This window comes from Struthio camelus, chromosome 21 (assembly GCF_040807025.1).
Source record: "Struthio camelus isolate bStrCam1 chromosome 21, bStrCam1.hap1, whole genome shotgun sequence".
In the NCBI taxonomy this organism is placed as follows: domain Eukaryota; kingdom Metazoa; phylum Chordata; class Aves; order Struthioniformes; family Struthionidae; genus Struthio; species Struthio camelus.
The window spans coordinates 4,383,334-4,411,175 of NC_090962.1; the positions used below are offsets into that span (position 1 = coordinate 4,383,334).

General features: G+C 48.8%; 1 protein-coding gene across 3 annotated transcripts in view; it reads right to left on the bottom strand.

The window, feature by feature from the left end:
- Positions 1–363: 363 nt before the first annotated feature.
- The window catches only part of LOC104141899 (tyrosine-protein phosphatase non-receptor type 11), a 59,823-nt gene continuing 32,344 nt past the window's right edge, over positions 364–27,842 (bottom strand). For all 3 annotated transcript variants that reach the window (XM_068916405.1, XM_009671491.2, XM_009671492.2), the window contains exons 2-16: positions 25,500–25,622; positions 13,794–13,988; positions 10,456–10,648; positions 10,229–10,348; positions 9,819–9,932; positions 9,312–9,408; positions 8,617–8,696; positions 7,745–7,900; positions 6,330–6,461; positions 5,958–6,112; positions 5,470–5,537; positions 4,435–4,586; positions 4,109–4,209; positions 2,232–2,351; positions 364–1,788 (exon numbers count right to left, since the gene is read on the bottom strand). In XM_068916405.1, the coding sequence (XP_068772506.1) occupies positions 2,267–2,351; positions 4,109–4,209; positions 4,435–4,586; positions 5,470–5,537; positions 5,958–6,112; positions 6,330–6,461; positions 7,745–7,900; positions 8,617–8,696; positions 9,312–9,408; positions 9,819–9,932; positions 10,229–10,348; positions 10,456–10,648; positions 13,794–13,988; positions 25,500–25,622 (1,771 nt within the window). In that variant the 3' untranslated portion in view covers positions 364–1,788; positions 2,232–2,266. The remainder of the gene's footprint in view (positions 1,789–2,231; positions 2,352–4,108; positions 4,210–4,434; positions 4,587–5,469; positions 5,538–5,957; positions 6,113–6,329; positions 6,462–7,744; positions 7,901–8,616; positions 8,697–9,311; positions 9,409–9,818; positions 9,933–10,228; positions 10,349–10,455; positions 10,649–13,793; positions 13,989–25,499; positions 25,623–27,842) is intronic.

Consider the following 27,842-nt stretch of genomic DNA (forward strand, 5'->3'; position numbering starts at 1 on the left):
CATCTTCAGTGCAACAGCTTCATTAAAAACTAATGCATATGGTGACAATTAGGGGCCACAGAAGTGTTATCACCATTCCAGCTGTTCCTAGTAGTCTGTCAAAGCATCCTCATGGGAGGTTGTCCCTCTGCACTCCCCCTTCTTGCTCTGTGTACTTGGAAACAAAGGTTAAGGGTTTAGCTGTCCGGCAGCTGAACCTCTCACTTCTGCATAATCAAAAGGCAGATTCAAAGTAAAGGCAGGCAGGGTCTTGAACAGTCACATTTGGGGAGGGGAGACATTCAGAATGCCCCATTATTCACATCAGCTGTCAGTCAGTCATTTTCCCAAAGAGCAAACTACTTGAAAAGAAAGGAAAAAGCCTTGAGAATACTCAACATTTATTAAAAGTGCAATAAAAATAAACAGTTTTCTGTCCCTGTGACAAATGACTGGGAATGCCAGCCAGGAAATACAGCCAAGGTACGTAATTGTGTTTTTTGTTCTACCCCTTCTGCTCAGCACTCTGGGAGCTGGCACTCTGGGCACTAACGCCCCTGACCATGCAGAGAGGCAGCAAGTCCATTCACTTCCAGAGACCCAGAATGACTTTAACATGAGCCCCCACATGCTCTGGAGGTACGGACACCAGCACTCAGACCCAAGGCTCCCTGCAGAGAGCGCTTTCAGAAAGCAATGAATCCTGCAGAAAGGGGGTTCTTTGGCAGAGTTATTTGCAGGCCTGAAGGCTGGAAAAGCAGGAAGCACTGGTAGTCAGAAGTCAAGAATTATCAACAGAGCTTGAATAATCCGTTCAGCAACACACTCATCTTCACGGCACTGGTCAAATTGTAAGTGCTCTTACAGCACCCCTACTCACCAGATCCAGTACTTGCCTTGGCATACAGTTGCAGGGGGAAAGGGTCATGCAGCAAGGCAATAATAAAGCTGTATCAAACTCAGAGGGGCCCGGCTCAAAAACTTCAGCTCAGTCTAATATCCTAGGGTATATTACTTGCTGGAGGTGGCTAAGCACAGCACATAGTTGAAGCTGCTTTCCTGCTCTTCAGGCATCTACCAGCTAAGTGGGATTTCAGACCCACCTAAACATTCAGACCCAGGTCTGCTCACCTCTCTCTCCCAATTCTGCCATGAAACCAACGCGCAGAGCGGCTAGCAGTCTCTCAGGCACACGCAGATTCATCTGCTATGCTACAGCAGCAGGGATTGCTTGTGTGCTTTGGAAAAGTTGCATAGAACAGCCAAAAGAAAGGGTGAGGAGGAGAAAAATCAGAGGTGCAAATACCTGGGTCCAGGCAATGCTTTCTATTTCTCACTTTCACCGGCAGCAAAGTTACTCTAGGATTTAGTCTAAAAATACTTCTAGCTTAGAAATGATTGACCTAAAGTGTATTAACACTTTACTAATGCCCTAAGCGGGCAACCCTGGGAACACTCCTAAGCAAATAGTCATTTCCACTCCTTTTAACAATTTGTGTGTAAAAAATAAGAATCTTAAATTAAAAAAAAATTAAAATTGAGTCTTGATGCCCTATGAACGTCCAGAGGCACTTCCACATAAATATCAACCTACTAATACAGGGGAGAACAGGATAAGTTCCTTCTCATGAATAAGTTGGAGCGAGGCGTGTTCTTAAGGCGTAGGTTCTGCTTCGTTCAGAGGCGGTCAGCTTCTTACTTCCTCGCTGAATCCAAGGTGCTTGGAGAAGGCAAGATGGGGCAAGAAAAAAAAAAAAAATTGTCCACAGTGGCAGAACTTGGAAAGGGTGGACGTAAACACTGTAAATCCTGCGTTCCAAGACAAGAAGAAAGAGGGAGAGCATGGTTTATAACTGGGAGAAGTGCACAGACGCGGCTCAGAGCTGAGACGCTCCCAGCGTGTGGAGCCTCTCCTCCTTGTTTGTATATGTAGTACATGTCTCATTCTCAGAGTCTGACAGCTTGCTGGCATAGTGCTCCAAAAAGCAGATCTCTCCCCGAGAACTAGGAGCATTTTAAAAATGAATATTTTCCTAATGAGACCTCATTAGGCCATTTCCCACTTTTCTCCCATCAGCAGCTGACCACAGCCATGCCTTTGGGCTCTGCCAAATTTCAAAGCATAAGCTCCCTTCCATGACGCAGGCAGAGCCTCCAAGAGCTGCCTGCACTGAGCTGAAGAGGAGCCGGGTAAAATGCAATGTAAACAGACTGCGGTGACACTCTCAGTTAATCAAGGGAAGCATTCCTACCTGTACAGCCTGCACGCGGCTCACCTCCGGCTCCTTTATCGCCCCGTGTTACTCATCCCTGAAACCTTTGGGCTTTTGATGTTCACGTTCTCGTACACGGAAGCTGACTCATCATCAACCCTGTCAAGAAACAAAGCCTTGTTATTAACATCCTCGCTCCTCTGGATCTTTTCCCAGAGGCAGGGCCAGGGTAATGGGCCAGCCATGCTCCCTATCTACAAGGCTGGGGAGGAAAAAAGGAAGACACAGAATTACCCACACTGTTCTGTATTCTTATTTTCTCTCCCTGCACCTGGGCTGCCCCCCCTGGGTTTAAATACAGCTTGGGGATGAAGCCCAGAACCTTCCGCCACATGTCAGCCTGTCAAGGATGCAACGTTTCTGCAGGATCAGTGGATACACTTCATGTATTTCCTGTTCCTATTTCTATTTCTCTGCCTGCCCAATTTCCCTGTACTTTCCCAAATCCAATGGAAAGGGAGAGGTTTGCTCTGTTTCAGATAGGCCTTATTTAGAAAGGACAGCTCCAAAGGCCAGATGCAAGCACCCCGAAAAGGATTTGACATCCAACCCTGAGCGGACAGTTTTATGGAGTGGGCAATTTTCAGCCATTCAGGGCTCATCTTGTTTGGCTCAGTCCCACGCAGACCTCCCTGCCCTCGTTTATACAGCGATCCAGTTTCAACCGAAGCTGAGCGATTTAAACAGGACAGAAGAGTTCCTGAAGTCTAAGGGGGGAAGATCCCATCTGGTTAGATCCAGCTGGAGCTGGCGAGTGCACATCGCCAGCGAAGGACCCAGGTTCAGCCTGCGTTGCATAAGAGCAAGGTCTGTGCGGTCCCCGAGACGCTGCGGGAACCGGAGCGGCTCTGCCCGCGTCGCGGGAGCGGAGCGGCACCTTTCCTGTCTCCTGCTGCCCTCTCCCGGCCCCGTGGGCGGCAGCGTCCCGAGCTTCCCGGAGCCGGGCTCCGGCTACAGGCTTCGCCCCTGCTCTTCAGCTACAAATCCCCTGGCGATTATTTCAGGCTGCTGCATAGGCTAGGGCAGCTCTGGGCACCCCAGGCACTGCCACGCACGAGGAGAACGGCGCCAGCCTTCCTAGCAGGTACCACCCAGGGAGGAACCTGCTGCCTCCCCCCCCCCCCCCCCCCCTTTTCCCCTTGGATTTTCCACTCTGAGCCCCTGCGTGAGCCCAGAGACAGCGCTGCTGTCTCCACTTAACCGCCCGCTCCTCTGCTCCTGCCTCGCTTCGCCATTCCTTATTTCAAATCCACCGTAATTCAAGGTGCCCAAAAGCTCGGATATTATATAAGTGACATAAGTTCCCAACCCACTCACCTTCAACTTGTAACCCCCTCCCCGTCACTCACTGCTATCCCAATACTTGGGGCAAGAGGGAAAAGTAGAATTTGGGGTATTTTAGCCCTGCTTATGTAAGAAACTCATACTGTTTAGCACATGCTCCCTTTCCACAAGGGATACAAGCCGATAAAGCTCCCTCTAGTCTCTTCTTTTGTATTTTGCTGCATAACTCCTTCAGTGGAGGAAACCTGATTTCACTTTCTAGCAGCTCACACGCTCCCCGAGGCAAAGGAAGAGGGGCACTAGCCACTGAAGGCGAGGATCTATTTCCTCCTCTCCCCTGCAAAAGCAGCTGCAAAAATCTAACACGCAAACAAGATGGGCTGTTACCACCTTTGACAGCATGGTGGGATCATCTGTTTATTTTTAGCCATTCTCATCTGACAACCAGAAGGTGTTCAGGCTTCAGGGATGAGAGGCAGGCTGAAAAAAGGTAAAAACTTGCAACTAAGCGCGTGCTATTCTCTCTCCTGCCACAGAAATTCTTCGCTCTGGTAGAGAGGCGTTCAGCTTACACAGACTGGGCCCTTGGTGAAGGCGGCTGCCCTTTGGCTCTGCCTTTTTCCATAGGAGAGCATCCAATATTCAAGTAATCTCGCTCCTTCCTTTTATTCCTCTGAAAGAGAAAGCAAAGGCAATGAAAAGCCACCCAAAGCAGATACAGAAGAAAACCCTAATGGATCCCATATGCCGGCTGGGGAGGAGTAGGTGTGGATTTACTTCCATGCGTTCAGGGCAATTGTTGAGTTCTCATGAGAAAGCCGGAGGGGAAGTGGGTGGCGGTGTTTGGCGCAGGTCAAGTTCTGCTGCTGGTTTTTCAGCCAAGCTGAACAGGCCTCACCTGTTCTTCTTCCAGTCGCTTCTGCTCAGCCTCAATGTACTGCTGAACAGCCATGTAAACAAACTTGTACTGTGCCTCTGTCTGCACCATGCCCGAACGCTGCCTGCGTACCATCTGGATAGTTTTGGGGATGTCGATGTCGCAGTCCAAACCTGCTCAAGAGAGAGAACGTGAGATTTTTGGAAGTAGGAACGAGGCTGAGAAAAACTCTTTTTGTTAAGTTAGCTTTGACCTTTCAGTATCTTACTGAACACAATATCAGCGAAGCACTGGAATATCGTGACAAAGGACTTGGTGCACCTCTTTGCCTCTCCCCCCTGCCCTGAGCATATTGGACTAAGAATGGCTGAGACAGCGCTGACCTCCCTGGAGTGGGGGCACAGGATGGAAACTAGGTCTGTTCTAACCCTACTTCCTACAGATTCAGACCTTACCACCCTTGGACAGCTTGAAAAAAATGGATACAACCACTGCAGAAGAGGGACCACGTGCTTACAGGCTCCTGGACCAGCCCCATAAACCACCACGGAGAGTTCTGCGGTAACTCTGGCGTATCAGGTAAGGGTCACAGCCCTTCTGTACAGAAGGTTTTAGGGAAATCAATTCCAAAATGGCTACTGAGGTTTCACCCTTTCTGAATATGTTCCTTCCTGTCCCACTCCAGCCAAATAAAAGAGGATCTTCAAGGAGACCTTGAAATCCTGGCCCCACTGATGCCAATAGGAAGACCCTCCTCAGCTGTGTCACAGGGAGCATCTCCCTTGCTAAAGGGCTATCCACACGCACACCCATTCGGTGAGAGATTCGTATTTCGTTAATGGAGAGAAAGAGCTCCTGTTCTCAGACCACAGCCAAGTAGGCTGGGCACAATACAACAGCTCCCCACTCACCCATTCGGCCAAGCCTATGCCTGCTAAAACCACTGCTTAGAGCTTTTTAATTCAGTGCACAAGAGCAAGGTTACAGCATACTGCTGTTGTGTATAATCACTTAGAGTAAGGCAAAGAGTGAAAGCTACGAAATAGGGAGCCATACCTTGCCTATGAATAATATCCACCAGAATATCTATCACTATGATGGTGCCTGTGCGTCCTATTCCAGCACTGGAGAGAGAAGAGGAAAAAATCATTACAGGAGGAGACTTCCCTCAGAGCAGGTCAGCTCAGCTCTCACACTCAGCTGCATGCCTGGTCCATCCCAGGCAGGCTTGGAATGGCTGCTGTAAGATGAACGGAGCCAAAGGCAGAGCCCTTGGGAGATCAGAGTCCAGTGGGCTTGATCACGGCCAGCAACCTCAGATCAGGCCTGCTCTTCCCTGGTTTCTCACCAGCGAGGCTCTGGAGGAGGGTTACGTTTTTCATACATGCATACTTATACCACCTTTGTTTCTCAGCTACATCAGCTGGGTCATCAGATCGTGTGATGACCCAGCTGTAGATGTAAGGAAAAGGAGGAGACACACATTTTTTTTTATCACCCACCCCATTGCCCCATCCCCCTGCTGACAGCCCGCTGGTTCATACCTGCAGTGCACTATGATCGGCCCTGTGTCTGGAATGCTTCGCTGTGCCCGATTCACTTGGTCCAGAAAGCTCAAAACCCCTCCTGGTTCATTGGGCACCCCATGGTCTGGCCAGCTAAAATACTGATAGTGCTTCACCAGTCTGGGACGCTCATCCTGCAGGAAGCAGAGGCCCATTGCTTGGTCAGAAAACCACTCCTACTACCGGCAGGCTTCTCCTTCCTTTCTAGTTAACAAAGCTGGTGTAAAACGACCCAGAACCTAAGCGATAAGACCATTAAATAAAAAAATAGAAGCCACAGCTCCCTCCCCTGGGGATCCCAGCACCAGTCCTTTCTCAGTATGGTGGACAGAGCAGCAGCAGAGTACTCACCCTGTCTGTCCGCAAGATCTCCAGCTCCCGAAGGTAGTAGCCCTGGGCCTCACGCTCACTCACGTTTCGCACACAGATGCACCCGTACTCCTTGGTGCTGCTCTTGTCTGGCCAGTAACGGAAACATTTGTTCTGCAGTGACACAGTAGAGCTGCTCATTAGTTGAGACAAGGAAGCTGCGGCATTCGAGGGCTGCCTAGCCCCCAAAGTAAAGATTTAAAGGAGGGCTGGAAACAGAGCATTTCCTTTGCTCTGGGGCTGTCCTGGAACAGGCTATTCTAATATGAAGGAAGTGACCCTTAGAGAAAACACCTGCCCCTGCTAGCCCCAGCCTCAGGTAGGCATTGGTCTGGTCATTCCTTAACTCCTGAGCAAAATATCCATCCTGAGGGTCTACACGGTCTGCCAATATCCCTCTTGCCCTCCAGTCCACGGAGGCTATGGTGGCTTTAACAATACAAAAGAAGGCCTGTGAGTAGAGCTACGCCGGTGTGTCTGGACGAGGTTCTTGAGCTCATCTTTGCACCAGGCTGTTTGAGAACATAACCACTTCCCTCATTGCTAAACAAAACTGCTAGTGCCGATCATAATGATCTCTTCTCCTCATCGGGGATGGCACTTCTGGTAAAGGGCTCTGGCTGGTATTTCACCGTGTTCCCTCGCCCCTCGCAACCCACTCGTATTGAAATGTATGCAGGTTGTGTAATTATATTCCTCCTTTGTGCAGTCGGTTTGCAGCCTCCTCCCCTGCTTGCCAGCTTGGCTCTAAGAAGGATGCTTCCTCACTCTCTTCTGCTACCTGCCATTCTCCAGTGCCTTGAAGTCAGTCAGATGAGGGGCTCCCCATTAATATTTATGAGGCTGGGAGAACAGCATGTTTCTTTCATGAAGAACAGCTAAAGCAACATTGCAAGACAGAGAAGAAGTGACATGAAAACTAGCTAGAGGACAGCTTAACTAAACATCATTTGTGCTAGGAACTTCCTCTAAGGGTTGTACTTTGTCAAGGGCAAAGCAAAGTTAGGCCTTCTAAATCTAGAAAAACTTCTCGAGCATTCCAGTCCTCTCCAAGTGGCTCCTTTGTGGAAGAGGACACTGGTTTGCAATAATGTCCATCCTGAAAGGGGAATTTTCACTTGGGTCCTCTGTCACTAGGGGCAAGGACATGCAAATGTCCAGGCAGGATAATATACTTCGGTTGACCAGCCAGGATTAATTTCATCACTGATTCAGTTTCACGTTTTAATAATATAAGCCTTTAGTAACTACCCAGTTTGGTGTATGTAGCAGTTGCTGCATCAGCCTTTCAGTTTTGAAGTCCTGACTTCAGAACTAGTTCTGGTATCCAGCCTAAGAGGTCAGTGCAAGAAACAGGTAACGTTCAGGCTCGGGGACTGTGCCTGACAAGCGCTCACCCTGCCCCGCTCCACTTCCTTGGTTGTCATGACAATGACGTGACTGTTCTCTTGATACACCATGGCCCAGAAGTCATTCACTGTTGTCTGCAGGCAGCCCTGGGTGGCTATATAGATCTTGCAGTGCTCCGAGTTCCTGCCATCTTCAGGGATGCTCTGAGGAACAGAAGCGAGAGAAAAAAAAAGCCAACAATCCAAGAGAGAGGAATTGAGAACTCCCTTAGCACAGCTTTGAGCAGCAAAGTTAGTGCACCTTGCCTTGCAGGATTTCTGAGCTAGCTTATTTTCTTCTAAGCATCAGACCCGTGGACAGAAACCACTCTCATCACCAGCTTCAGAGCCACTGACAAAATTATCTTCCTGCCTCCAGATACCTTCATAATGAGCTGTGCTATACATTACTGAGCAGACTCCAGCCAGCAGGCAGCTGCAGAAGTTGCGTGTCAACATGGCTGGAATGAAGCGACCCTGAAGGTTTCCCAAAGGGAGGCGCTTAAACATTGGAGCAGCATTGCTAGAAATTCAGCTTCAAGCTGCTCTTAGCTTACAGATGACAATTATAATTCGACCTCAGAGTTAATGGTCAATAACAGAGAGCCTGGGTCAGTCCACTAGGACTGCCTGAACTGGTAAAGAAAGGAGGGAACAGATAAACTCTTAGATCAAGGACAAACAGGACATAGTGCAATGATGAAGTTCCTTGAGATACTTGATTTTTCTACTGTATTTGGTCTGGACCCAAAGAAACATATTGGTTCCTGACAGGCTGATCCCTTCAGACTTGCACCGTCTCTGCATGCACCCACAGAAACACTGCAGTGGGCTGAAGGTAACCCCCAGTCCCCAGACATCGTCTTCCCCTTCCCAAGTACCTTGATATAGTTGGCATTGATGTAGTCTGACCCAGGCACGCTCTCATCTACGTCTCGGAGTGCCACCCGCGTGGTATCAACTGAATGAGAACAGAGTCCACAGTGAACACGGGGCACAGTTGTACACAGAAGCATGAACGGGGTTTGCTGAGGGCATAGCAGGGCATCCGTGGTGGCTCCTAGCACAAGGCTCTTATTGTGCCATCACACGGGTAACTATCGCAAAAGAGGGAATGCAACGCTCTCGCAATGACACTTAGCAGTGCTTAAACACTGGAGAACTGCCTGGCTCACAGCTATGCTGCCAGTCTGGTAACTTGGATGGAAATTATAGTGATATATAGTATCCCAGACCAACCTGAGCTTAAGTTCTCGAGTGTTTTTTTTTTTTTGGAAGCTCTAGCTCTGGCTCCATATGATTTTTTAACTAAGCCTGAGCTCTGAAGCATATCTGGACTAACAGCACAAAGAGGAGAGCAATTTACTGGTTTCCTATGCAAAAGGGAAGGACCAGGATAGAAAGTGGATGGAAAAGGCCATGAATTAACTGCACCACTCCAACAGGACAGTGCCAACATCCTTCCAAATCAGCTAAGAGCAGAAAGCTCTGCAGGGTTAACTAGGCCCCAAGGAAGCTGCAGGAAATGCAGGCGAGGAAAACAAAAACAACAACAAAAAAAGCAGTTTCTCCTTACAGGGAAGGATGTTCTTGTAGCGATTCTTTGCCTTGTTCTCTGGCCGCTGTCCCTCCTTCCTGGGGTAGAGGAGCTTGCACTCTTGCTGCTGGAGCATCTGTGGAGCAGAGCACATCTGAACAAATGGTTCTGGACAGACAAGGAAACTCAGAGGCAAAGGCAGAGGCTTTTCCAGCTAACTGCTTGGCTTTGTAATGCAGAGAAGACTGCATAAAAGAAGCTAGGAAGCAGCTTGCTGAGAAAATTAATGGGAGACAGAAGGCATAGGTTACTGTAGGGAATAAAAAGCACACAGTACTAGGATTAGGAAGGAGAAACTGCCTCGGACAGGAGAAAAAGCAATGAAAGAAAGGAGTGGGAAATAACTCAGTTGAACAGAAAAAATAAGGAAAGCAAGAACAGTGTAGAGAGGAGGCTGACAGGCCAGAAAACCATGATACTCCCATGAAGATATGAAGAGCATCTCTCATAGGCAGAAGTGGGACAGGGCACAGCAGCATCCTGTACCTCAAACTCTTCCCAGAACCCTTGCTTGGCCTTCTCGCTGTGATCTGCCATTTTGTTCAGCTCCTTCACTCTGTTCTCAATATTGGCTGCATTAATGCGTGTGGCATTGAACGGCTGAAAGACAGATGAAGACAGAAGTCACTTTCAATAATGAAAAGAGGACTTTTCCTTTGAAAAAAAAAACAATTCTTGAATCCCCGGGGGTGTTGGCAGAAGTTGCGTCCATCCCTGAGCCCTTGAATTTAGGGCCAGGGACTTTTCTTCCAATTGTGAAGTTGGACAAGCCCAGCAAATGCCAATGAGAGGATCTGGGGGCAGGGATTTCCCAAAGAGCAGGGGCAGATCTGTGGGCTCCTGCAGGAGTGTGGGAAAGTCCAAAACCCACAGCTGTGTGCTACAGCAGCTATTACCTGCTTCAGGTGAACCACAGCTCCAGATTTCTCCACCATTGGGTTTTTCTTGTAGTGCTCCACCAGGTCTGTGAGTGTGTCAAACCTCTCTCCTCCCCCCACATCATACTTCCCATCTGGCTGCAGGAAAGAATGACAGAAACATAGTGAGAATCAAATGTGCATTTCCCAGCTGGGGCACCCACCTAGCTCATGTCACCAAAGAGCAGGGACAGCACGTTTCCCACCTGGTAGTGGATCATCACATGGGTCACATGTGGCTTCCGGTCCCCAGTCTCCAACTTGTCCTCATTTGTCAACACAGACAATACAAAGTCTCCTGGTTTGCTCTGACTCTCCCGCACCAGAAAGCTACCTGGTTTCCCCTTCTCTGTCAGGAGCTTCTCTGCCTCCTTGCCAGTGAGATGCCCATGGTACCACCTGGAGAGCAGAGATGGAGAGCAAGGTCAGCTCAGAAACGCACAGAGCACGACCTTTAGAGAAAAGCTGCACTTTCTACTTGGCACGGCGTTCATGGGAAACCCATTTCTAGGCTGCCATTCTGACTGCGCTTCCCACCAGCGCAACACCTTGGGTTATTTTAGAAACAATCCCTAGTGACTTTCCTCCAACACTTTGCGATATCACATCAATACTTCAGCCTGAGGCTGGAAGTGTCAAGACTTCGCTCAATTCTCCAGCCACTTGTGAAACAGCATCAGTATATTAAACTGCAGTGTGATCTGTGGCCAGTCCATCGAGGGACATGGTCCTGATGAAGTTCTAAAGACATAATTCTAGCAGATCTTACTAGAAGGTGGCTATGTTTTCCTTTATTCTTTTAAATATTAAAGAAAAGAAGAATACTTGGAGCCAGCAGGCCATGGCCAGAAAATATCATATGCAGAGCAGGGACAATGCTGACCAGGAACAAGATGCTTTGACATGGGTTGGGAACCGTTTTCCCCAGAAGATTGCTCCTAGCTGTAGTTAGTGCTGTTCACCTCCCAGGTCACTACCCTCAGCTCAGGGTCTGACTCGCAGAAAGCACCAAGGGGGCTTCCTTCTGTTTCTGCTAGCTGACTGAAAGCTGAAAAACCCTGTCTATTCACTTTGAGTTGCGAAACCAGATTCTCTGCTGCATGCAGGGTGCCTCCCCACCACTCCAGTCCTGCCTATAAGCTGCAAGTCTGGCAGATGGAGATGATAACACGCTTCGCACAGAGCCAGGCAGGCTGTGCTGAGAAAGGCGTCACCCCAAAGGGCCCTTCGCTGTAAAGCCCTCCCCCCACCACCGCCTAGAGCTGACCCAGCTGCAAGGCTGAGAGCAGAGCGGATCCCACTGCCTTCCTACTTGGAAGCCCACCATTCTGCTCAGGGACAGCCCTGTGTTCCTGGAGGTCCTGTGGCCCAAAGGCAGTGGGCAGCAGCAGGAAGGTATTGAAGAGGAGTGATGGTCCAGGACCACAAACTGGGAGCAGGGTGAGCAGAGCTTTGCGCTCTGTTCTTCCAGGGTCTCACTGTGTGGGAGCAAGTCACTCCACCTTTTGGTCTGTGTACATCCTGCATGCACATGCCTCTGTTTTCCATCTAATCTCTCCATCTTTTCTCTTCGTCTGCTAACATACTTACGCTGCAGTCCCAGCAAAACACAAGCTACCTGTGAGCCGGCTTGGTCATAAGCTTGTAGCGTTGAGCGCGCAATAACCTGCCTCTTCTTGGGCATACCCTCTGTAGCTCAAACTGCAGCACTGCTGTGCTAGCACTGTACTCAAGCTAGGCAGTTCACCTGGCCTTTACTGCACAGAAGCTCTCCAAAGCAGCATGCATCCCCTCTATCTGCACAGCAGGTACCTGGGGCAGGAATGCCTCATGGTCTAACACATTGCAACAGCCTTCCATAGATATAAATAATAGTCTGAAGTGAAGCAGGGGGGTTTTTTGTTGGGTTTTTTTTTTTTTTTTGCCTCAGAGCTTTCAATCTCCACACTCCAACACTCAACAATGCTCTGGGCAGATGCCACAGGGTCCCAGTTTGAAGATGCTGGTTCCTGGCTTGCCAGCCAAGCTGACAGGAATTCGGAGAGGCTCGAAATAGTATTCCAGAGACGATATAATGGCAGCATATCATGTCTCTGCAACCTTGTCACAGAGGAAAAAGTTTGCAGAACAGCAGTCAGTGATGCTGGGCCTTTCAAATCCCCAGACCAGCATGTTGCAAAGGCAGCTGCTTCAAGCCTGACCGAGAAGACCTCTAAAGGTCTTCCTTGCTCTGAAGAGCAAACTCACTTCCTGCAGGCTTGAGAAGGTGTTAGAATCACAGCTCTGTGAGTTTTACTGCTGCAGAGAGCAGGACAGACCAACTCTGGTGAGGCACCTTAGAACCTGCTAACAAAACAGCTGCTCTTCAGGCCCAGATCTTGGAAACACTGCTATTCTGACGCATCCTGCTATATTCGGACACCACCGTCATTTCATATCTTTAGAGGACTTGGACCCTTTTTTTCCCCTCCCTTCTCCCTGATGCCGCTAGATGTGTGGTCTGGAAAATAAATCTTTAGGGAGCTTACTTGCCAAACCAGACTTTCCTTGGCGGGAGAAAAGGGGGAAACCCAGCTGACGGGGGTTTCCACTTTTCCAGAGCTTCTGCTGATGTTAGCGGCTGCCTGTCCACTTTTCACACTGCAATCTAGAATGAGCAAAGAAACCTTCCTGGCAACAAGGGAGCGCATGAGCTGGAGGGACTTCCCAGCCCCTTGGCCCCGCCGGCTCACATGATAGCGTGAAAGGGAGCGCCTCTGTTCCATTTCAGGAAGCGAGACTGCAGCTTTGACTTATCCTGGCTGCTAAAGTTAGAGTAATTAGGGTCCTTCCATGGCACTGCCGCTCGCCTGCCATTTCTGCTTCCAACCCACCATGCCAGCCGCAGCATATGACGCTGGGGAAACCGAGGGGGAAGAAAGGGAAAGAAGGTGTCATTAGTGTGCCACGAGCGAAGGAGGGAAAAGAAGGTCACTAATGGGCTGGGGGAAACGTCCTGAAGCAACTAGAGGCGAGTCAGAGAGATATCTCTGTCCCTATAAGACAATACGGTGTCACCACCAGTATGAACAGTGGTTATACACTGAGATGGGACGGAGATTTTTTTTCCTGCCTTCCACAGGCAGGCAAAAGTCACTTGTATGTGTTTAGTTTCTTTTAAAACCAAAGCCGTATACCTAAGGGACTACTCATACAGGACTGTTTGCTGGCATGCAGACTCGTGCTGCTTATGTTCCAAGCTGCCTGGGAGCTACAGCAAGCTTATCAGCGCATGCTGACACTGCGCAAATACCAGCTGCTTGGCCTCACTAATGTTTCCTAGCCAGCTTCTGGTCATCTCTGAGTGCAGAGCGGTTATGGAAAAACATCCCAGAGACATGCAGCTTTTGGGTTACAAAAGCTACATCACACAAGAACACACTCTGTTTCAGGCTCCTTTCCAAACCCGGGCTGGGTGCAGCAGCAGGTTCCGAGCAGCAGCTCGGAAGACAACATCACCCTGTGGGAACCATCAGGAGAGGCTGCTGGAGCCATGTAAGCTTACCTCTCTGAGGTGGGGTCCTGGCAGTTCAGAGGGTATTTCAGCTCGATGACATTGCTGTTCTTCTCCCTCAGCAGCCCCTGCTGCTCTGTGTAGTACTGCACCAGCTCTGCAAGGGTGGCAAACTTCTCCCCTCCGTACAGGTCATAGTAATCCCCTGTGTTCTGGATCTTAATGTGTGTCACCTCATCGTTTCTCCTGAGGAAGGCAGGCAAACACAACAGCGTAAGCATGAGAGAGCGGAAACCAGGAGAAATGTAACACCAGCCTTCAGAGTCCAGCTGCATCCAGAAAAATACCTGCCTCTAAACTACACCACACAGATGCTACTCACTCAGATGCTGCTCATGCTAACCACACTTTCACAGGTAGGGAAACTCCTCGGCCAAGGTTATTCAGCCAAGAGGCAAGAATTGACTCTACTCCTCTGAAGCTCCCACGCCACTCTGCCTCAGAGACAACCTCACACAGAGAAGGTGAATAATTCATTCTTTGCCATCCCCACCACTTCCTAAACCACTTGTCCTCTTGGCCTGATGAGGCTGTGACCTCACTCCGGCTTACAGTGAACACTTTTCTACACATAGGAGCACTTACTATCGTCTTACCATCAGCTTAAAAAAACAAGTCACCCAAATCAGTATGTTCCCTAGCATTCACAAGCCTGTTTTTTTCCCCCTCTATCAGCAGTATAGAACGTGTTAATGCTTTCTCTTCTCCTGCAGTTCCCCTCCAAGCCAGAAGGTACATGGGTGGGACATTTATCACCCTTCTCCAACAGCCCCCTTGCTCCCGTAAAGCCCAGCCTCCTTCCTCAGAAGGCCACGCTAACCTTTCCAAGAGTCAGGTTAATGGCATTTTAAATGCACTTAGCAGCAGCCCCCCTGAGCCTGGGAGACATGGATGGAAGCTCATTGCTTGATGAATGAGCTGGGTCAGGGATAGATTTATAAATCTGGCAAAAAAAAGGGAGAAATTTGCCCATGCTGAGCTGCTCACAGCCTCTCTCAATCTGTTGCCAAAGCAACCATGACAGTGAGAAGCAGGAGACTCAAGGTGGTACTGGCAGCACATCAGGTCAGACAGAGGAACCATTTTGTAAAGGGTGAAATTAGAAAGGCTACAGTGGTCTGTGCACAAGGTTAAACAGAAGGAAGAGCTAGATCCAAAAGTAGAGCCTCTGGGGCTCTCAGTAGCAGTACTATCCCCCATTTTACTATCTTTCTGCGGCAGAGTACCCCCCCTCATGATAAGACAGACAAAGCAGTAAACGACTAGATTCCTGGATGGTACTGGGTATCTAGTCCCAGCTCCACAAAACCATCTATTGTTTCATTCCCTTTGAAATTCCCTTTGTTTCATTCCTCTTTGACCGGAGGCACCACCTCCCTTGGAGTCTGGACCCTACTTCTTGATTTCAGAGAGAGGTTAAAATCTGGCCCTCAAATGCAAGTGCTGGCATAAGGCTCCGTGTCTTAAGGGATGCTGGCACAGCTGCAGGAACACAGCCTGGGCGTGGATGCGCAGGACAGACTGTGCGCTAGCATCATTTCAGCCTGCTAGCATCATTTCAGCCTGCTTGTTACTTGATAAGTTTCCTGGTGTCATGCTCAGTCTCCACAGGGTTTACGGTGGTGCCGTTGTATTTAGATACCTTGTGCAAATTCCTCTAGTCTAGACAAGCAGTTGGGGCAACGCTAGGGCAGCTGAATTCTCCTCTGCCAGAGAAGACTCAGCTGCTTCTGTCCAGGCTGCCTTGCACACATGGGACAGGTTCAGCTCGCTCCTCAGCTAAGGAGGGAAACGATTTGTAGTTCTCAGGACTTCCTCCATAGCACCTCCCCTTAAAGACTACGCTGAGCTATGCAATGCAATGGCTATTGAAAGTTTACCTGAGAGGACTCTGCTGACTTTGCAAGAGCTCCCTCTCCTGCAAGGCCCACTGTGCTGCCTAGGAGCAGGAACATCAGGTTCAGTGAAGCCAGGGCTGTATATCTGTAGCACTGCGCGATGACTGGTGAAGGGCGCAGGGAGCACAGAGAGACACAGCAGCCAGGGTCACTACCGTCCCTGGGATGCCCTCATGTCATCCAGAAGTCTGGCTGCCTTTACATAACTGCTGCCATGGATTTTGCAATTTCTGCATATCTTTGGGTGTTTAGTAGTCGTGACTTTTGGCATCTGAGGGATCTGTCATGTGAACAGGCAGATTAAACGATGGCTGTCCAATAAGATGCGCTAGAGTAAGCTTATCAGTTCACAGCAAGAGCAGTTCAGCGACAACATGAGGCCAGGCTGGGACTGCGCAATGAGACCTCTCTGTGCTGAGCCTCCAGTAGCCCACGGAAACATTAACAGAAGTGTCCTAACACAGGAATTGCGTGCCACTCCTTCAGGCCTGCCTTCCCTAGAGACAGGACTTAGAATTATGACTGCAACACTCTTGGCCACGTTCAAGCCACAGTCACTCTATGCCACACGGCTCTTCCTAAAACACTATGCTGACAGGTGGCATTATTCCCGTTTACTCCATCCCAGTTGCTTAAGAGGGCCTTGCCAATGCAGAATCAGTAATTCCAGGTTGAACTGGAACTGCATGCTTTGCCTGGCTTGGGTGGGGCATCGAGGTGATTTCAAATTAGTACTAGTTCAGCAGAACCCACCAGAGTGCAAACAGCCTGACAGTATCCATAGTGTTACCGTGGCCATGCATTAGTAACCTACAAAACCAGAAGCAGAGTGACAAACGGGTATCTTGAATAGTCACTCTACACTGACAAAAAGGTCTCAGAAACAGAACCCAACCATACGCAACAGGGGAAACTCTGATGAGTGGCACTCCTGTGTATTTAGTGAGACATAGGTAACTTTTCCTGCCACATGTGTCAAGTCTGGCTCAGATCTGGCCTGCCATGTCAACTCCAGCTGTCTTATGAGCAGAGCCTTCAAAGTTTGGCAGCATCTGCATCTAGGGTACGCGCAGGACGCACTAGAAGGAAACTGGCTGTGACATTCCGGTCCCAGTCAGGGCTCTGATGACAATGCCTCCTCTCCAAGAGGAGCTGGCAGATGAAGAGCTCTGGCCATTCATGCCAGCAGCTGGACATGAAGAGTCTTTGTGCAGCACAGAAGGCACCAGACACACTCTGTGTTTTTGCCATTTGGCCAGAGGCTCAAAAGTTCCCTTCTTTCCAGAGCTCCCCCCACATCCCAACCCCATTAAAGACCTACAAAGGCTCAGTTCACAGAACTTCTCCCCCTAGAAAGCCCTTTTAGCACTTCAGGAATGAAAAGCAAAGAGAAAAATCAGGGTCATTTATCCCATGAGCCCTCAAGGTCATGCTAAGCACAAAGGCCATTGATCGATTTCCATTTCCCCTCTATTTCTTCTCCTAAAGCTGGTGTCAACTCTACAGCTCCAAGCTGGGCAGCAGAACTGGATTCCACAGTAACAGCATCCACAAAGTTGTGTCCTCAGTGCACTGCCTGAGGAAAGAAAGCACAAGGGAGATGCCCAAAGTACTCAGCTGCTTCGTGCCCGAAGGCACGGCTACCCTCTGACTAACAGACACACAGCTCTTGTACATGGATGCAGCACTGTGTGCTGGCAGAAACTGTCGTCTTCGGCAGCTTCAGAATCCGTCAGACAAGCGATGGCTGCCTCCATTCTCAGCTCAACTTCTTTTCACCATCAGACTTGATTGCAATCATCTACAGACTTTCAACAGAGATCGTGGTGGCTCTCTGTCCGTGCTACAGGAGCAGAGAAAGCCCTTGCTCTGCAAAGCAGATTGTACAGACAGGACTGAGCAATTAAAAAGAGGGAAGTAGGGCTTGCGTTTTTACTCTCATTATGCAGATGGACAACTCCAGCCCAGAGAGACAAAGGGGATCTCACAAGGTACCCCCAAGATAAGAGAAAAAGCCAAAACCTGAAACTAACTTGCTGGAGTCCCCCACTTCAGTCCCACTCTTTCCACAAAACCATCCTTGCTTGCCCCAACACACACACCTGGCACTCCTTCAGCCTAGGAAAAGTCCTGCCATGCTGGAAAAGTCCTGCCAAAGACTATCCTATGGCTTTTTCAATACACAGGAGCATAAGTGAATGTAAAATTACTCCTGAACGTTACACCGCATTCAGGATAATTTGGAAAAAACTAATTTACCACCACCCAACACCATTCGCTATAAAATGAATTGTGTTTCCCAAGCCCCTCCACTGCACACATTAAACACAAAATGAGAACATTTGTTGAATTTTTTTTCTTTAAATTTGCAATAGTTATGGGAGTGGTTATTCCTTTCACAGTATAAATAAGCCTAGTCTCACAGTACAAATAAGCCTAGTCTTTTGCAATCAGCACAGCTCCCTTGCTGGATATCCAGGAGGCTTTCTAGATCCAAAATGTTCCAGTTGGTGAATCTGAATCTAATGTTTTCAGTCCATATCGCATTGTCCAACAGTAGAGATGCAGACTGCTGTTCTTTGCAACTCACAAAATAATCCAGACCCCTTTTTTTGTTACTGAAGGCAGAACTGCTTTAAATGTCAGAAATACATTTGTCTGTTGCATCCCAAAAAGTTTTTTAGTCATATGTTTTTTTCCGCCTGCATCACACAGAAAACCTAGAACCTCACAGCATGCATGAGTGACACCTTCTGACAAGCTGCAAAAACCAACCCCCAAAACCCCAAATGTTCTCTATGCAAAACAGGAAGAGCCTCCCACAGGTTTTAGAAGCTTGGCTGAATATTTAGTTTCAATTAAATGATTGTCTGGGCTAACACAGAAAACTTATTATCCACCAATACAAAAAGACAAAATCAATTGACATTTGCATGCGTTTTCAGAGGCATGGCCAAACGAATTCCACAGATCAAGTATGAGTTTCAAACACTTCATACAGTGGGCTATGGCTAGATGTCAACTGAAATTCCTGACTGGCGGCAGGAAGCAAGTCAGCTCACTGCCTGAGCCCTGCTGCTCACCTAAGGTGTCCAAAACAGAGCAGCTATTTCAGCTGCAAGTCCAAGGGTTGAATGGATCCAGTACCCACGCCACCAGATGTTTTTTCCTTTTGGGGGTAGAAGAACACTGCTGGCTCAGTGCTGCTGCATCACTCATGCGTTTACCTAGGCGCACATTCAGGCTAGGATCTCTCTCTAGAGCCAAGTTTATCTGGGATGGGAGAGCACTAGCTCCCAACCACGCAGAGAGAACCACCACCAATGTGGCAGTCAGTGCTGTGAGAGAAGCTCAGCACTGAAGGGATATAGTTAAAGAGCCCACCACTAATCCAAGTTGGGGAAGGGGCACTTGCAATATCTCTAGTTGACCTTCGGTTTGCCAGGCCCTGAGACAACAGCTGTGTTCTGGTACATGGATGTAACATGCTCAACATGCAACAGCAGCACATGGCTTTCGGCTCGCCATGGTAACTTGGACAAGCATCTCCCAATTTAGGCACAAGTAGGCTATCCATTAGACAAACATCAGAAGGCCTGAGTCAGCCTGAGCCAGCTAAAAGGGGACATAACGGAGGGTGGGGGAGTTAAGGACTAGCCAGCCATCGCCTCCTCTCAGGTCTTTCATCTCAGAGAGGCTAGGGCATCCCTTCCCACCTCACACTTCCCAAATGCTGCACGTGACAACAGCAGACATCAGCACACTCTACTTCCTGCTGCAGGGAGCAGGACACAGCCAAACTCTCAGATGCGTCACACAGGCTCCTGGGAAGGCTCCGAGCGTTCCTCCGTCACACGTGCCCCAGCCCAAAGGCCCACAGAAACTGCTGAAGTGCCTCAGTAACGCATTAGGAGGTGATGCACTTGCACACAGGCTGGTCAGGAGCCCTGGAAGGGGCATAGAGGCAAAGGATATCCCAGTACTCAGTGAAGTCATACATTGGCACTGTTTCCCTACAGAGCATTTATGCTTTTTGCATTCCTGCTTCCTGCCCTAGGCAAAGAGACCCAGCCTTCTGCCAGTGTCTCCTGAAGCGAAGCCCCTTTTGCCCTGGAAATGGGTGTGAAGCACAGACCATTTGCCAGTCATTTACCATCACAAGGAGGCTTTCAGAGTCCCCCCACCCCGCCATGCCAAACGCGTAAATAACAACAAATGTAAGTGCAAGAAAGACAGGGGTATCTGTTAGCAATATATCTCAGGCCAAACTATGTACTTCCAAATATATTCAAGCCATTTCAAGACAAAAGAAAGACTTAGTCATCAGAGGAGAACATGCTTTCTTAAGGGAAGGAAAGTCTTGCGATGAAAGCACTTGGTCAAGATTAGATGATCTGACTGCTGTTCAGAGCCTTCTCTGAGACTCCCAAGGCAAGTACCGAGTCTTCATTTGTTTCCTAGCTGTAACATGAAGTCAGTATTTCCTTAGCTGGCTGGCCTAGCTTGGAAAAGGCAGCATCAGGGTCTGTCTCTCATTAAGTATTTGTACCACATTATAGGGCCTTAACAGGGCTGGTACAAGTGCTATTATGATGAGACACAAGGAGAATCGCTTTTGAAAAGAGCCTCTTTCAAGACCTCCTCAATTCTTTTCCAGACCCAACTTTCTTCCTTCGTCCCATCTGTGTTGTCTGCAGGCAGCAACTCAACCTCTGCAACGTATTTAGAGCATTGATTTACTGCTTTTGGTAGGGTACGTATTTTATAGGACATAAAATCCTCCTCAATTACATGTCTCACCCTGCACCCAGAGAGTACTTGTGCAGCCTTTTGCAAAAAAATAAAAATTAAAACAAAAAATCCAGTGAAGAATAGGGAAACCACTCTGGGAGAGATTGCAGTTCTCTAACAAGATTTTGTTACCCAGAAGCACTTTGTGTTGCAGCCCATGAACCAAGATAAGATCTGTTCCCATAAATCGTGACCAACTTACCAAGCACACGGGGTCTCCAATAGATAGTTCTCAACTGTCTTGGCACTTGCGTTACTGCTGTGGCAACAGGCCAAGAACCACTTAGGCAAACTTTCAACATGTCTTTTCCTTTTGTTCAAACTATTTACCCCAACCTGGCCAAACCTGTAAGAAGCTACTCACTTTCTTCATAAGCAATTCTAAATATTTGGTCTTTGGAGAACATTCTCTGGCAGATCCAGGCATGCACCGGAGGCCTGACACATGGGGCATTCCCTATCCGGCCTCCCACATTTCTCTCCCAACCTTCACTTTGAAAAGGAGGTTTGTTCTCCTCAGAATCAGGTTTAAAATTTGGAAGACTGAGTATCAAAAGCAAACCCAGTACCAGGCCCTTCTGGAAAAGGGGATGTGACGTCACACAGAAGAAAGACAAGGCAGCTTTTGTGATAGCCTCCTATCAGGACTGCAACATGCAAACAAACTCTGCTTGCACCCACCAAAAATTCCCTGACCAACAGGCTCTGCTCCCAGCTTCCAGACCAGCTTCCATAGCAATCCTGCAAGCCCAGTTCCAGCTTACAGCCCCTTGCAGGTTGAGAAGCTAAGGCGTTCCTGGCCTCATTCATAAACAGCCCCCTTCAGTGCTGGGTTTGTGAGCCACTTTACAGAAAGCATTGAGCGTTGAAGTGTTGTCAGTTCTTCGGGCAGCCACCACTTCTCATAACATACAGAAGCCAACCCCTGCAATGAGGAACATCACCCACATTAATTGACCCAGTGATGCAGAGCTATCTTTTATTATCTGAGTTGTGGCAACACTGAAATACCTCCAAAAGAGAGCAGTGCTGCAGCAACTGCATAGAACCAAAATGAGACAGGTCACATTTAGGCACAGTGGATATTACTTCTGTCTCGCTCCATCATCATTACACTTCAGCTGAAGCTGCCAGACCATTTTCCTTCCTGTGCCCCTATGGATGTGCTCCACATGTTTGCTAAAGTGCCCAGAGAATGAGGTAAGACCAGCCAACAAATCCAATTTAAGTAGCTAGTATTGATACACCACCACCACACCAAACACAGACTTCTCAGAAACACGGCCCTCTTGGCACTGGACTAGGGGAGGTGTATCTGACCTTCTGGGTGGAATGAGCTATCGTATCCATCTGCAGAGATGCTCCATGAAGAATCACATTTCAGAAGAAAGACTGATGAAAGGAACCAGGAGAATCTGGAGATGGCCAATTACAAACTGCCAGCAGTTTGGACTCCAAGCTGAGGATTTTTCCAAGAGCTTTTTCCTATCATTTTAAGGTCAGGACAAACATCATTCATTCCTTAACCATATCATGTCCTCTCCGTGCAGCTTGCCTCTTCCTAAGGGCTGAAAAAACAAAGCCCTGTGAAGGCTGGTTGCTGCAATAGTAAAAGCTAATAAAGATACACAAAGGGGAAGAAACAAAGGGAAAACAGACACAGACTTTTGTGGAAACCTTCTCATAACTTCTGCAATATTAGTTCTTAGCTCCTCCTCAGGGACACATATCTGAATGAGCACCAGCACACAGGTCACTTGGTGTGTGGTCTGGTAAGCCAAAACTCCATCTCCGGCTTTCTTTTCAGCCCACATCCTCTCTGCAATTAAATGGAGCTGCCTTTTCCCTCACTGGCTTTCAGACATCCTTGAAGAAGCTGAAAGGAGTTTGGGAGGAGGAGGAAGAAGCTTTGGCTGTTCTCCTAAAGATGCTTTCTTCCACAGACACCTCCATTTTGGGTGCTTTTTAAAATATATTTGTATTGTTTGCTTTGAAAGCCTTTTATTTCCGGAAAAGGATACATACATATATACATAACTCTATGTATATATACACACACACACACACATACACACACACACATATACACACACACACACATACATATAGCCCTATCCAGGGCAGAGAAAAAAAAAGGGCTTTTTTGTTAGGATAATACGTTGTTCCATCTGCATGTGTGTGTAATGTAATGGAAAAAGGGGAGAACACAGGAGGAGAACAACCACCCCGGTTTTCAGCTTTCACAGCACAAAGCTACTCGTTCGGTACTCTGCTGCATGTTGCAGCTCTAACTGCCGAAAGCATTTTTGCACATTTTTGGGGCCATCAGTATCAGTGGGGCAAGAGCACACTGCTCAGATGAAGCATGGGCAAAACTGCTCTACCTAACCAGAGACTATTTCCAAGCAAAGTGTCCGTACCCAAGCTTATAGGACAACCCTGGCCTCAAGTCATGGAGCTGAGAGATGTGACAAGCCAGGAAGCAGCAAGGACTTGCATGTAAAAGTAGCCTATGCGGGGGTGGGGAGGGGGCAGCTTTTTCCTTGTGTTCTGTTCATGATGCCTTAAAACTCAACATTTGGTCTCTAACCTCGTGCGCTGTTTAGCGTGCTTTCCTGGAAACATGGCATGTGTCACAGCTTTGGCTTACTTCGAACTTATCACCCTTTGTCTGCGAGAGTCGGTCAAACTTTCCACTGGACTAAAATGTGCCGGTGGTGGTGGGGGGATCGTTTAATGCTAGGATATTAAGGTAGACTGTATGACTCTGCTCGTAACCGGCATCTCCACTGCAGGGCGCTACCCCTGCATTCGGGGCATTGATCAGCTTGAGCTTATGATGAAAACAATATTGTTATCAAATATTTACTGCAATACAAAAGTGTCCCTAGAGTAGGAAGCAGTCCAGGATGCCCTCTGATAATCTGACACTCCCTTCCCCTGCTCTCTCTTTCTGCCACAGAGAAAGGGGTAAAGAAATAATAGCAATAAAAAAAACACGCTTTGGGACTCCTTGGCCAGCAGTAACCGTTTTACAGGAGGCCAAGTTTTTATCCACTCAGTCTTAACGCGTTCCAGTTGCGGCGCCGGGGAGGCCACGGACCTGGACAGATGGAAGGTGACAACTGCAACAGCAGAAACGCGCGTGGACCGTGACCAAGGCACAGGGCCGGGGCAGAAAACTACGCCGAGTTGCGGGATGACTCCGCAGCACAAGGCACGAGGGCAGTAACGCAGGCGTGGGAGCCGGCTTTCCCTGCAGAGCGAGTTAGCCGGCTGTTTCAGGGTGATCGCGCTGCCAGTCGGGTAGCTTTCCACGCCATGACGCTGTTGGGCAGAGACAACCTGCACGCGGGCTCGCGCACTGCCTGGCTGCGCAGGTGCTGCCAGCGCTTCGCGTTGCGATCAGACAACTCCCTGACTCGCACAATGACATGAGAAGAGACACCAAGCTCGCAGGCGGACAACCCCATCTTACACGCAGTACCTCGCTGGCGCAACTTGCTCAAAGCACCTCTGCGTGACTAAGTATTTTCCATTCTAATTAGACAGTATTTCCTGTCTCTCTCATTAACTCTCAGCCGCTTCTGACGGCAAGGTTACGAGTGAGCTAACGAAGCCAGACCCAAACGCTCCCCACCTTGCCACCGCACGGGAAAAGCTGGACCTTTTTCTTCCCCCCCGCTGTCTCGCCCCACAGCGGGAGGAGCTTCGGTCAGCCCGCGCTGCCCGGCAGGCAAGGGGCCTGCCTGCTGCCTTGTACCCCCCAGCGCAAAAGGCAGCACACAATAAATGAGGTGCCGAATCCTCCCTCTCGCCAGAGCCGAGAATCAGCCGCGCTTTGCACACAGGGCGGAGGGGAACGCACGTTTCGAGTCCAGAGGCAAACGCAAGAGGGAAGAGATAAAGCCGAGAAGCCTTTCATCTGAGTGGTTAAAGACAGCAACGGGAGAGTAAAGTCTTACTGACACACAGCTCTGACCCGCAAGCAGCTCCCACACAACGTGGCCGGGGGGGAAGAGGAGCACGGGGAGGGACCGAGGCTCAGACACTGCCGAGCGTTGCTCACATCCTGTTAGATGTTACACCCTGCCAGGTGGAAACGCTCTATCCAGTCTGTTGTTTGCACAAAGCTTCTCTAAACACAGTGTAGGTAAGAGGATGTATAAACTCGACGGAGTTTCCTAAACAAAATGAGGTGGGGAGGCAGAGATTTGTGTTACAAGCGCCCAGGGAAACCGTTGCTGAGCTACTTCCCTCCAGGGCACCAGATGGATGGCTCTTACCGAAGGAGGTCAATCCTCGACCCCGCAACCTCCCCCTTTTTATCTCAGGGGCTCAGTAGTCAAAGCTGCTCTGCCTCTTCCCTTTAGTTCACCTTCAGCGAGTTGTCCCCTGTGCATCTGCTCCACTGTATCCTAAGGGGCCGCATTCACAAAATTGCAACCCTTCTTTCTACAACCGCCTTGGTCCCGAAGGACACAAGAACGCTGTAAAGATGATGCACGTGATGCTGTTCGGAAACCTGTCTTCAGCAGGCTGGTCAGTAAGCTCTCTTTCTTACAGAGATGTTTCCGGGATCCTTCACAGACACAAGAAGCAAGTCTCTCTGACATGCAGCTACATCAAGTTCCTTTGAAACTGGAAAGGGATGATTAATTACCCCTGGGACGGAACCCGCTCTCCCCATAAACCTAAGCGTGCGTGTTATCTCCCCTCCGCTTGTGCCAACGGCTCCAAAAAGACATTCCCCAAGCCCGCAGCCAAGCCTGGCAGGACGGGCACATGGGCTTCCCAGAGGGATGAGCAAGCCAGGGAAAACGTAGCATGCGACTCTCAGCATGGACTCTGCAGTGATGGGGAAAGTCCATTGACTCTAAAGGCAAGTGCTACTACAAACATCACCTCTGTGCACCCTCCCCTGGTACATATACTAATTGGAGCAGAGCGTGCTGGAAAGTTCAAGACAGCCCCGTCATCCAACTCTTGTCTGCTGCTGTTTGCTTACCTGACAGAGAGAGTGAAGTCTCCCGGGTTGCTCTTACTGGGGCGAGCCAGAAAGCTGCCATGGACCCCCCTGGTCAGGAGCAGCTTCTCTGCCTCAATTCCACTGATGTTCGGATGAAACCACCTGTGAAGTACAAATGTCACATGTGAAAAAGCGGTACGGCCTGAGCCTGCCCCTTAACCACCTTCCCCACTACCTGGGAGGCAGACGCTGTCTTCCTGCGAGACAGCAGAGCGCCCAGTCCTGCCTAGCAGCATTTTGACCTTCCACCCCTCCACATCACAGTAACAGTTTTCACTCAAAATTCATCTATTAGAGCGAAGAAAGTCTTCTCAGATATCTATCAAGAGGATGGATGGGACTCTTTCCCAAACTACCTTGGTATCTGCCTGAGCTGAGAGAGGAAGGCACAGCACTGCAAGCTTTCGGTAGTGTAGACAGGTGACTCCCTCCCCTCTTTGGAGGGACCACCTGCTTGGGAAAATAGTTCTGACCCTTCTGGGTCCAGATGAAATCCTGGCTGGCTACCTCCCACTCAGCACCTACCAGGAGCAAATCCTCCCTGGCACCATGCTGCCGGCAAATGAACTGGCACCATGCTGCCGGCAAATGAACTAGATCCAAGAAAAGGCCTGCATCTCTGAAGGAACCTGGGACGTTTCTTTAAGGGCTTCTCTGTGCGTTTCATGACAGAGGAACAGCAAAAAAGCTCCACAGCCCGCAGCAAGAAGTCAAGCTCCAGTCCTTCAGCCTCTCCCATTTAAAGTCTGTTACGAAAAGGGGGGTACACAGACATGAGGGACAAAAGGCCTTTCTCTGGGGCTCTGTCAGAGCAGAGAAAAGGCATGCTCTGGTCTCCAGTATACTGAGACAGCCACAAACCCTTATGCTAGAAGATTTCTTAAGCATCAGTGCAAACACAATAGCGACTGCATGTTCCAGGATCTCCCTCTTCACCCAGTCCACAGATACCAAGCCCGTTCCATCCCTAGCTGAGGCAGCTTTGACTCTTCATCTCAAGATGAAGCAGCTGCTTTTTAAACTCTAACTAGCTTTAGCTCAAGCCATCGTGCCACAGCCAGCCCTCCATGAGCGCAGAGGAAAATGAACCAAACCATGCTGGTTACTGAGTCTAAAGCAAAATTCTCAGCATGGGACCAGAGCATAACCAGGGAAAGCAGCAGCAAAGGAAACGTTGCTTTGCATACTGTTGGAAAGCAACAGTGCTATTAGCATACACACATAACAGGACATACTAGAAAAGGGAAGAAGAGACAGCTCACCCTTAGGGGAAAAATGTTTCATCATACTGTAGGCTACTTCAATGTAATCTTCATGTTTTAAGTGTCAAACCATCCACTGACCTCATTTCTGATGCTATCAGTTTTGATCAAGCTCTCTTGATGGAATCACAAGAACTGGTTTTTCCACAAGCTTTAATGTGTGCCAAGTATGCATACTAGGCCAACGATTTCCCAAGTGGCACCAGTTTTATGGCTTGATTTTTCAGAAACCATTGATTTTCTTTTTTCCCCCCTCCTAAGGCTCTTTTAAGTAGTTAAGTCACACAAAGAGCACTCCAAACTAACAGTCACTCAGTTCTGAAGATATTCTTCAGTTTTAGCTCATGCTCCAGCACATTTCTGCATGGGACAGCTGCAATATTTTTCCATGAGCAGCACAGAGGAAAAGACAAGCCACAACTAATTCTGTTACGATAACAAACCTAGCCTATTGAGCGTTTTCTGGGCAGCGCTGACTGCAAGAGAATAAGCTGCGCTGGCTCCGAACTCTGCCTCCGAGCAGAGGACAGTCTCGTGAATGTTTCTGCCTGGCCGGAGGTCTGCCTTGCCACTCTGAAGCAAACAACTAAAATGCAACCCTTCATTTGCCACGCAAAGTGAAACGTGCGTTCTCCAGAGGAGCGTAGCTGGAAATATTTAGTAAGTTAGTCCCTGGTATACAGCTGTCTTGTAGATCAAGCTAGCTAATTCACCGTCCTCACAAGGGGGTTGCAAGTTTATCTTGATTGCTGCAGAGAAACGCATAACCTAGCATCTTGCTGCGTGCCTGTGTTAGGAAACGCACCCAAAGATTAAATCTACAAACATATGTTCACGCACACTCATTAAAGTGTTGTTTACCTCCACGATACACATAGAAAAGGTCAAGAAATGTATAATCTCCTCCAGAATTTAGGATTTCCTCTCTCCCACCACAAGCCAAACAGTTTTGCTTAAAGATCCTTAGATATTGGAGGAAGAGCCCTACTAGGAAAGGGCCATGGAAACAGATGGTAAACAGGAATTCCAGCATTTCCAAGCCTTGTATTCCTGACCTCAC